This window comes from Takifugu flavidus, chromosome 4 (genome assembly GCF_003711565.1).
Source record: "Takifugu flavidus isolate HTHZ2018 chromosome 4, ASM371156v2, whole genome shotgun sequence".
In the NCBI taxonomy this organism is placed as follows: Eukaryota; Metazoa; Chordata; class Actinopteri; order Tetraodontiformes; family Tetraodontidae; genus Takifugu; species Takifugu flavidus.
In genome coordinates this window covers 9,022,805-9,033,804 of record NC_079523.1, presented here as the reverse complement: position 1 = coordinate 9,033,804, position 11,000 = coordinate 9,022,805, and the positions used below count along the sequence as shown (strand labels likewise).

Sequence of the window (11,000 nt, the reverse complement as noted above, 5' to 3'; positions counted from 1 at the left end):
CTATGTTGTCATTGGGCCTCCCGTAGAAAAAAAAAGTTTTTCTACAGTTACCATGGTAACAATAACTATGGTTACGGTTGCTTTCTTGAGAATATTCTCAAACACTGCAGTAATGCCATGATTCAAAAAACTGGTGTTAACGAAATGGATATGAGGTTACGTGTGCAACCCTGCAACATCGTGTTTCTTTAGATGATAGAAGGAATATAGATTATTATGGGATTTTAAGTCATTCTTTTATGTTGTCTCTGACTTTGAAAGGTAAAAGCCAACCTGTCAAATCTGTCATATAAACTCTCAACCTTATTTTTCTGGCCCAAATATGCAGTGAAACTATTATAAGAATTTCGATTAAAGGGCTAGATTAAATATTACTTTTAAAATTAAAAAAAATGTGTTATCAGCTGGCTGGGCAGTTAACATTTAAAACAGACCATTCTTGAGTCATCGCTTTGTATTACCTAATGAGCTGAAGTTCCGGGAGCAGGACATAGGGAATATTAAACATAAGGTTAAAAAAAAAACTCTATTTGATAAATTTTCATCAAAGATTCGAAGTGTTTTAAAACTAAACAAAACTTCAATGGTGTCAGAAAAAACAAACAAACCCCATGTTAATAAAGAGGCCTGTGTTCTTGTTAAATATATTGAATGTGTGCTGCATTAAATTGTGTCGTTTAATATCAAGACAACATTTTTGTCGCGGCGAATGGCAAATATGCTGTAATTTAAATTTCGATCTGCCAGACAAACAGATAAGGCCTGTGAGAACCAGTTAGGATGGTTCACCGCTAGATGGCAGTAATGCGTCGCCCTCATGCTAATTTAGTACAGCGAAGAAGACGCTCTTGGGCTCCGTCCATTGCGGCCGGAACTATTACGCCGCGGAAGCCCCCTACTGCTAGCGCAAGAATCTCCTGCGCTGTCGCCCTCTAATTTGACAAATAACAAAGTAAAGTTATTCCTTAAATATACTCTTGTATTCTCGTGTAGTATGGTTGTATATATATATTTATATGTAGCCTTCGACGCCACCCAGCTGCTAGTTTGCGTTAAGAATTATGCTTTGGGGTCAATGTTAGCCTAGTTAGCCGGCTAACGCTGCAATTGGTCTTTTGAGCTGGTCTAACGGTGTTTATAACGGTTTTTCATTTGTGGACTTAGTCACTTATTGACATATCGTTATTGCAGAAATGCCATTTCGGTATAACAATATTTTTCCCGGCTAATGTCGATTTTGGGTGTGCTTGTTGTGGCGCAGATTTTTAAGGCCTACTGGTGGCTATTACCGGATCAGCAATCACGCCACCCATGCAAGACCTGTACAACTCTACTCTAATTGAATAACTATTCAACACAGTTGACCGCTAAATTTAAGAACAAAATTGATCACGTGAATAGTTGCTTCAGAATAGACACGTTCTGTGCTGTCAAAGTCAGTTTACCAGTCACCGAGTATCATTCATCGAACTGTATCCGCTAGTGTAAATTCACGGTTGCTGCCTTCATAATCCAACCAAAATTTCACTGTGAATTTCAGACCAAAAGTAGTAATTTACAATGTGGAATGGACCGGGGCCAGGTCGAGGTCAACGTGGAGGACCACCATTTCGGTAAATATTCTGATTTCGCTAGTTGTGGCTTCCGATATTTCGTAATAATAAAAGAAGCATATTTAGTACCATTGTTGGGAATATGTGGTGATTGGGAGCAATAGAGTCACTGGGCCCTGCGCAGGCATGTCAGAATCAAAGTGTTATCATTTACCACCGCTTACAACACGCCAAAACAGAATTTACATCATGACTCCAGGGGGTCTGTGTTTAAAATAGCTGTGCATACCATAATTACTCTTCTAATTTGCCTTCCGTGTTATTGTGTCACTTCTCTGTTTTGTGTCAGTGGTGATTTTCATGGAGAAATGTTTGGAGGAAGAGATCGGCCCATGCCTGATTTTCGAGGAAGAGATGGGATGAACATGGGCCAGATGGGCCCAAGACCTCTGGATTTACCACCTATGGACATGAGGAGGATGGATGGGCCACCAATGAGAGGGCGTGGCATGGACTCACGGGATATGAGAAACAGGGAGCCAAACAGAGACTTTTTCATGCCCAGAGAAGAGCCAGACTTCAGCCTTCGGCGGCAGTTTGACGGTTCCATGAGAGAGAAGCTGATAAATGCTCCTGGTTTCTCGGAACCAGGCAGGAATTTAGAAAGCATGGGAGGGAGGGGTATGCCACCAAGGGAACCGAACAACAGGTTTATGGACACAAGGAATAGAGAGCCATTTCAGTACAACATGCCACAATTCAACAATCCTGATAGTGATGGAGGGAGGAGAGGTGGGTTCCCCATGGAGAGAAGGAACGAAGGAAGAAATAGTAGATTTAGCGACATGCGAGACCGGCCCCCAATGGGGGACAATGATGGCTATAATATGAACTTGCCTCCATGCAACAGGAGGGTGGACACTGATAGAAGAGGTGGTCCCCCTCTAAATCCCAGAGGTGGATTTGAATCTGATACAGATTTCAGAAATCGTTTTGGACCACCCGCCGATTTTAGAGGAAGGGATCGCTCGCCTCTAAGATTTGACAACACTGTCTCTTCAATGGACAGGGGGAGACCAGACATCGCTGGCCCACAAAAACCAGAGTTTATTGCTCCAAAGGACAAACTGGGTGGGAGAGAATATCCAGATTCCAGCGGCAGTCCCATCATGGATTACCGTAGTGGTGAGGAGATGACTCTTGCAGAGGAGTGGAAGAGCCGTCAAAAGGACAAGCACAATTTCATTAATGTGGATAAAGGCATGGGAGGTCTGGCTGAATCCAACTTCCCTGTGGGGTTTGGCAGGGATGTCAATTTAAGAGACTCGCCATCGTTTCAAGGAAACAGCAGATCATCCTCTGAATTCCTCAGGAAAGATACAGGGTTCCGTCACGTGGAGCCCTTTCCTCCTGTCAATCTTCCTTCAGTGGGGAGCAAAGTCCCACACAATCACCCGGGTACGCTCACTGGCCTTCTGAGTCGAGAAAATGAGAAAAAACCCTGGCTTAAAGATAATGACTCGAAGCCTAGTCAGAATACGGTCAATCGTGAAGAAAGACCTCCCTACCTTAAAGCGAATAATCAGCAGTCACATGACGTCCCTGGGCTGAAAGACAGCCAACACAATCCAGGGGCTGCCAGGGGTAAGATGGAGGCTGATAGTGATTTACAGAGCACCACACGGCCGAGAGATCAAGACTACAGGGACATTGATTACAGGACAGAGCCAGGGAGGCCTTTTGATTACACACATGAGCCACTTGCAGTACCAGAGAAACTCCTCAAGGAGCCCAAACCGAGCAGTCCCGCAGGATTCAGTGAGTCTGTTCCTCAGGTGAGTTTGCTTAAAACTACAACCGCTGCGTTTTGACGATTCACTCCTCGATTAACCACATTGCTAATCATCCTTCAAAGGATCAAGATTACAGGAATGCGTCTGTGGAAGACAAAGTTTCCAGTACAATATCCATAATCGGTATTCCAAAGACCGCCACGATGGAACAGGTAATCCCTTTCAGATTGTGCTCCTTCCCTTTTCCAAATGTCTTTACAGTACAACTCAGTTTCCTGTTCGCTCCACAGATTCTCGGAGCCTTCGCAGACCACGATGGAGCACCAAAGCAGGGAATGAAAATCAAGAGTGTTGTGCCAGGTAAGACGGCATTCATTTTATTCTAGATAGGTTTGGGGCAGTCGATCGCTTACATGTCCCTCGAAATTTCGCTTTTGACGACGTTCGATACTGGCAAACGTTCTCCTGTGTTGCTTTTGTTGCTTGTGTGTGCAAGCGCTCGGGAGTGTGGGGGTGTTGTCACCATTAGAGGATTCAGAGGATTCACTATCAGGAGCTTGAAGATGATATTCAATGTCGGTCATGAGGGACAAGTGACTGAAGTTCCTCCTTTGACATTTTACCTAAACAAACAGCAGTGGGGGGAATGTGGCCATAATTGAAACTGGAGACAGCTTTGTTGGTGCTTTGCTTGCGGATCAAAAACCTGCTTTGAAAAGTTCTCCACACTGGATGGCTGTATGGTTATAGAGGATGTACAGTCTTTGTGGGTTTAAAATGCCTTCATCTGTGTACACGTTATCTGCAGCCCTGTATGGACCACACGGGGACCTGGCCTGGCTTAATCTCATTTAAAAACAATCTTTTTTATTTTCTGTCTCCGCGATGCACGAAGCATCCACTCTCCCGGAATACTTGTTTATTGCATATGTGTGTGTATATATATATATATAAATCTTGGCTTTATCAAGGCCTCTTTCTTGCACACTTTGATCTAAAATAAATCTTTAATGTGCAATTTTCCAGCAAAGGTATGTGTCTCAGCGTATACATTTGCACGCATTGATTTGGATGTGTTCACGATCTGCTTGATTTGTTCTAGTGGGTGACTGTCATTACTGGCATTGACTAACAAAAACCCATCTGTATTTTAAATGCTGTCCCCAGGTTACAGCTACGATACGGCCTATGTGGAGTTTTTAAACCTCGAGGATGCAGTCCACTTCATGGAGTCCAACAAGGTGGCCCATCCTCGTCAATCTGTGAAGGCCGTCTCTCCTGTCAGGATTACGAGGGGTTGAGCGGGGGTTTAGTAGATGTGGGAGGGACAGACAATGGGAAGGGGTTGCTGTTACCTACTTTAAATCATGAGACGCAGTTTTATAGAACATTTAAAACATTTACATGCATTAAGTTTAAAAAAAAAAGTTGCTAAGCCCTGAAAAACTAGGCTTTTGTGTTTAACCCTTAAAATATTTAGAAAACGGACTTTATTCTTCAGTTTGTTTAAGCAGAGCTTGTTTTCCTAACCAAAGTTTTGACCAAATGATGTCGAAAGTGTAGCTAGGCGGGTTATGTCTGGGTACCGACACTGTGAAACTAAAGACCTTAGATGCCCAAAGACAGGACTTAATAAGAGCGACGGTTACATTTGTAATCGTTCTGGTAAATGGTAGAAACATGGAAGATACTGACAAGTAACTGGCATTTTGCTCCCAAAGGAGGGCAGAATTATTTCATCAATTTATTTTTGGGCAGAATTTGGGTGTGCGCTACTCCTCAGTTTTGAGAGACAGATGATCGTGACTTCTGCTGGTGTGTCTGTTGATGAGCCTCCGGCGTTGGTTGCACTGCTGTGAGGTTTGAACCGGTGGCCGTGAACCTCGTGGCTTTGAGATATTGGATGGCAATTTTGACAATTTTGGGGTCTTTTTTCGTGACACATTTCAGTAACTTGACTTTCTCTTGAACTTTGATGCACAGATTAAAAGTACCCTGAGGATTCTCTGCTCAAACTTTCACCCAGAGCCAGAAAATTGGCCAAAATGTCGCTTTTGTAGTGGAGACTCTTGACCTGTTGTAGACGGATAGGTGGGAGCGTGGATGTCACTGAATGACTATTTAATTCACTGCAGTCTTTCTCGTCCTTTCTCGTCCTGTCGGATGGGAGAATCACTTATCCACTGCCACTGTTCTTCTGAAGAGTTGAAGAGGTTTTCAGTCTTCTCTTACTTTCCCGAGGAGCTCAAGACTTGATGGCGTCATACTCAACTCTACTGTTGGGCAACGATACCTTGACATAGAAATGGATCCTTTACATCTTGTCACAATGAAATTGTAAAGGGATTGCTTTAATCGCGTTTGTGGCGCTTTGGATTTGCCTCCTACCTCAGAATAGCTGGGTCCTTTGGACTTATTTACCGTGTGGCTTTTCCTTCTCTGAGAGCAGATGGTTGTACACCGCTTTAGTTTGCAGTCTGAACAAGCAGGCAGCTGCAGGAGATGCTTTACGCTACACTGTTGGTTTAAATGTGGGTTTTAATGATAAACTTTGTCACACGCACATGCTCTTTTTTTGTAAAAGACATTTTTAAATGCATTATCCAGAGGCTGACCCTAAATCAGAGGCACTGAGACACAGTTCTGTCTGTAGAGCTCAGTAGAACTAGCTTCCATTTGGTTTCTGTTGAGCTGATAAGGTCTGGTCTACCAGCATTGTTGTATGTGAAAGTGTGTTTGAGTGTGTATATGAGAGTGTGTGTGTGTGTGTGTCACTGTCATAATTAAGATCACGGTTCTCAACAACTGGCGCTCCTGAGCTGTGCTGGGGACACCAGCTGTTTTCATGATCTGTTGACCGTTTCAGTCAAAATACTGAAACGTAATCCACGAGGCATAGATTAGTTTCAAGTTAGAGTCCCTGTATTTATACATTCTTTAAACTATTTCACTTAGTACAGATTAAAACTGTGTGTCCGAATCCTGATCCTTCTCTGGGCTTTGCACGCAAGCAGTTGATCCATTTACCTTCAGCAGTGAAGAGGAATGTGATGCACAAAGCTAATAACCATTTAATTTTTTCTTTTTTCTTTCAGGGTTCCCTAAAAGTTGGCACTAGAATTACATCTATGAAGTACATCCAGCCTGGTGATTTTGGGAGAGGTGTTCATGTGAGTGTAGAAAGGGAAAATGTATAAAGCCAACATTTGCCAAACATTAAAACCTGTTTAACTTTCTCTGCCCCTTAGGAACCAGATCACAACACGCCCCAGCTCCCAGAGCACCCCACACCCAGGCCAGATGATTCTTCAGAGGAGCAGAAGACTGGACAGACCGACTCTGACCCAAAAACCAGCCAGTGGCAACGGAACTCCGACCTGACGCCAGAGGCGTGGCAGCAGCAGATGGACCAACAGCTTCAACAGGAAGAAAGTGAGCAGCAGGCAGAAGCTCGGGGGAACCTCAGCCATCTTCAACAGAGTTCAGAGAAGTCTACCGTGGTCTTCAGAGACAGCAAAAGTATGAAGACCTACATCCAATCAGGTGTCCAGAAATGAAATGACTCACATAAAATCTGTCTGTGTTTGTTCAGCTATGATCATTAAAAATGTGAAGCCCACCACGACCATCGAGTCCATCCTGAAGGCTTTGGATCCTTTTGCATATCTGGATGAAAGAAATGTTCGCCTGGTCAAGGGCAAAACACCAGGATCCAAGTGCTTCTGCTTTGTGGACATGGACTCCCACCAGGTATCCAAACACGCTCCATCTGGTGATGGGTTTTAACGTTCACGCTGATTCTGTAGCGTTTCTGCTTGACTGTTTTTGTCTTTTTTCAACAGCAAGTGAAGCGTTTGGTTGAGCTTCTCACCAAGCCCAACCCGCTTTATGTTGATGGAGTTAGAGTCTACGCTGAAATTGCCAGGCCCCTCAAGAACCAAAAGTAAGTGGACGTTTCAGATTTTTGTTAGCAGCTGCAGTATGTTTGGAAGTGTTGTTCACCACTAATCTGATGATTCTCAGTGCCAGGAGAGACTTAGACAAACCCAATACTTCCATCCTTGGTGTTCCACCTGAAGGCAGCATCATAGGGGTAAGCTCCAGGAATTCAGTGTTCTGCTTTTAAATTCTATATTTTTTACAAACCTGGTAAACTCTCACCGTATCCTGTTGGCATTTCAGCCACAGCAATACCCACCGATTCCACAGTTCTTACAGCCACCAATGAGCATCCAACCTGGGATTCCAGGTGAGTAACTGAAGGTTTATTTCTGTATTGTTATTGTTCAGTTTTAAGACTTATGTATTCAAATGATTCGGTCCTCCAGGTGGTTTGATGGCTGCAAGCACAAACCCCATCCTGTCAGCAGACTTGAGCATCGGACAGGTACGTTGTCCAAAAAGTCTGTACAATTAATTTAGTGTCAACATTGGTGATGAAGGTCCACCTGCTGTTTAACACGGTAGGGAGTTGGCTACACTGGGAGTCAAGCCGTGGATCCGTCGCTCCAGATCGACGGAGCCCAAATGCCTGCAGAAGCAGCTGGAATCCCAGCTGATCTAGATGCGTTACAGAACTACGTCTATGGTAGGATACCACCCACCCGACACATTTAGATTCCAGTCTTGTGATGACAAATGTCGTAGTTTTCATGAGCCCGCTGAGCTCAGCTGATCTGATACTGCAGATGGTGTTGTTCCCGGTAACATAGTGTCAGCTTCTGTTTTCACTGACGGTTCCAGACAGTACTGGTGTACGTGTATTTACTGCATATTTCTGGTTCCCCAGGTTCTGAGATTCCAGACACGTCTAGTTACTTGTATGATTCTACGTCAGGTTTCTATTACGATCCTGAGACGACGCTGTACTACGACCCAAACTCGAGGGTGAGGAGAATTTATGGGACTCTGTTGCAGTGATGATGGATTTTTAAGATATGCAGAGCTTCCTGTCGTCATGTCGCCATGGTTTAAAGTGCCCAGTGTTGCAATTTCATTGTTTTTTTATTTGTACTTTTTTTTTTGTAGTATTTCTATAACGCTCAGTCACAGGAGTACCTCTACTGGGATTCTGCATCAAAGGCTTACGTCCCAGTTCCAGGAGGGAGCTCTATTGTTACCCAACCAGTGGCCATGACCGCTGCAGACCAGGCTATCCTTTCCAACCCAGCAGCAGATGCTCCTCTGGACATGAGAAACTCGTTGGTGCCTCCAGACACGGCAGCATCACCAGCAGCCGTTCCTGGCTCGGCCTCAGACGCTGGTCTTTCTTCAGCCGCGGACAAGAAAGACGACGACGACCCTGCAAAGAAGGACAAAGAAGAGAAGCCCAGAAGCCTGGCTGCTGTCAAAGTAACAGAAGTTAGAATAGGGAACCTTAAATGTGAAGCACTGACGAACGAGATGGGCTTGAATGAATGTGTCGGTGTTTGCAGATCATGAAAGATATGGAGCGCTGGGCGAAGATTCAGAATCAAAAGAAGGAAATCGTTCGTGCCGCTTCACCGGTACTGAAGGGTGGGACAGATGATGATAAGCAGTCCAAGTCAGCTGATGCTGGGTTTGCTGTCTTTGAGAGGAAGGTTAGACGGACACTTTTAAAGAAAATAGACGCAATATCAACCATAGATCTCCTTTTGGTTTAAAAAAAAAAACAAGCTATAATTTGGTCTGTATCCTTAGATCTCAGGTGCAGAAGATCTTTTTAAGAAGCCTCTTGCTCCTGCCAAGAAAGATGAAAAGTCTAAGGTAAGAATGTTGTTTATCAGTCTTTCCCACCACTGAAAATCTGACTGAACATTCACTATGTTTTGCATTTGCAGCGACTGATGGGTTCTCTGGGCCTGCTGGCGTCAGACTACGCAGCTGGAAGTGATGAAGAGGTGGAGGAAGATAAAGAGGAGGCGAACAAGAGCAGTCAACCGAGCCAGACCGAAGAGAGGGACAATAGGTTGACTGACTGGAAGAAGATGGCCTGTCTGTTGTGCAGGAGACAGTTCCCCAACAAGGACGCTCTGATCCGCCATCAGCAGCTGTCTGACCTGCACAGGGTACCATCTCTGAGCCTCTCTACGATGTCTAGATGACCCTAAATTTAACCTCTAACGCCCATGTTGTCCCAACAGCAAAATATGGAAATCCATCTCAAGATCAAGCAATCAAAGAAGGAACTCGAGGCTCTGGAGAATCAGGAAAAAGAAGTAAAAACCAATGAGTTTAGTTAGTTAAGAGGTTTTAAGTTGAGCACTAACACTCAGTCGTCCTCCCCAGCTGACTGCCAGAGAATCTCCCAGGTCACCAGAGCAGAAGAGGAGGAAACACCACCACCAACAGTCGCAACAGCATAAAAACTGGGCTGGAAGCTCCAGGTACCGGCCTTTCACTGAAACTGAAGTGAGGAATAACTGAGGCCTGCGCTGGTAAAGTTATGTCTGAACCTGTTCTCTTCTACTCAGGGAGACAAATAAAGGCATCGGCGATAGACCTGGTCTGGGTGCTGAACCTGCTCCGGTATGCGTAAAGCTTTTTATCGCTGGGGAATAAATAAACACCAACTAAAATAAAACGTTCATTTTAACATGTCCTTGCATGTTCTGTTCACCAGAGGAAGAAGGAGCCTGTCGTTTGGGATCACAACACCTACAAACAAGCTGTACGCAAGGCCATGTTTGCACGTTTCAAGGAACTCGAGTGATGGAACACGGCTACAACTGAGAAGTCGGACTTGATGTATAGAAATTGTATATTTTTTTTCTTTTTGACCCTGTTTTGTCTATTTGTCAAATGTGTTTGTCATACTGCCACATTGGCCATGTTGGCATTTGATTTTTAAAAAAAAAAAAAGGATTTTTTTATATTTTAATTTGTCTGGGAGCAGAAGTGCTGTTATGTGTACAAAACTGTAAGTAAAACACTTTTTTCCCCAGATGCCACAGCGTCATTTTAATGGAAGGATGTGTGGTGTAGTTGCACCGCTCGGTCGCTAGGGGGCAATCTATGGCTACTAATAAAATTGAGATGGGGAGGAAAAAAATCATTTTCAGATTTAATTTTTTTTTAATTCTTTTGAGTTCCAGTCAAGACTGCAGCTGCAGATCGACATCATTTCAGTTTTGTAGGTAGATGCAGTTTTTAAAATTTCCCCCGCCTCGTGTTGCAGGAGTAGCTACAGGAAACCGCCTCCTCCCCTCTGACCTTTGCTGATGTGATGGAACAAGCTGCTGTGAGCAGAGGGCTGTGTGGGTATATTGTGCTGACGTGAACTCCACTGAGAGCAGCAGCAGCAACACCAGGGAGGCTGCAATCAGACAAACAGCAGAACGCTGGGGAGAGCGGGGAGTCGACGCCTTTCTGCTGCTCCTGTTCACAAACCCAGACAGCAAATGAAGCAAATATGAGAGAGCGACATGGAAACAGCCTCACGGTTCAGAGACAGAACAGAAGAAACTGGAAACAGATCATCTCAACTACAGATGGGTCACCCCCTTCTCTTTTCAAAGCATAGAAATGACTTTCAGAATGGAGTGAAAACATTCTCAGCTCCTCTCATGTTGGTTTACTCTGAAGTCTGACGTGGAGATAGTGGAAAGTTAAACTGATGGGTAGTTAGAGGGATAGTCGACAGCAGCTAACCCCCCCCCCTCCCCCATACATA

At 44.3% G+C, this 11,000-nt stretch overlaps 1 protein-coding gene across 1 annotated transcript; it reads left to right on the top strand.

The window, feature by feature from the left end:
• The first annotated feature begins 812 nt into the window (after nucleotides 1–812).
• On the top strand, nucleotides 813–10,269 carry LOC130524240 (RNA-binding protein 6). The gene is made up of 23 exons (XM_057030184.1): nucleotides 813–952; nucleotides 1,541–1,613; nucleotides 1,903–3,388; nucleotides 3,469–3,558; nucleotides 3,637–3,706; nucleotides 4,514–4,587; nucleotides 6,442–6,516; nucleotides 6,595–6,865; nucleotides 6,939–7,096; nucleotides 7,189–7,289; nucleotides 7,370–7,439; nucleotides 7,529–7,595; nucleotides 7,675–7,733; nucleotides 7,814–7,934; nucleotides 8,136–8,233; nucleotides 8,375–8,698; nucleotides 8,782–8,928; nucleotides 9,029–9,094; nucleotides 9,169–9,396; nucleotides 9,472–9,546; nucleotides 9,617–9,714; nucleotides 9,802–9,856; nucleotides 9,951–10,269. The coding sequence occupies exons 2-23, from the start codon at nucleotides 1,561–1,563 to the stop codon at nucleotides 10,038–10,040; spliced, it is 3,876 nt and encodes a 1,291-aa protein (XP_056886164.1). The 5' UTR covers nucleotides 813–952; nucleotides 1,541–1,560; the 3' UTR covers nucleotides 10,041–10,269.
• The last annotated feature ends 731 nt before the right edge of the window (nucleotides 10,270–11,000 follow it).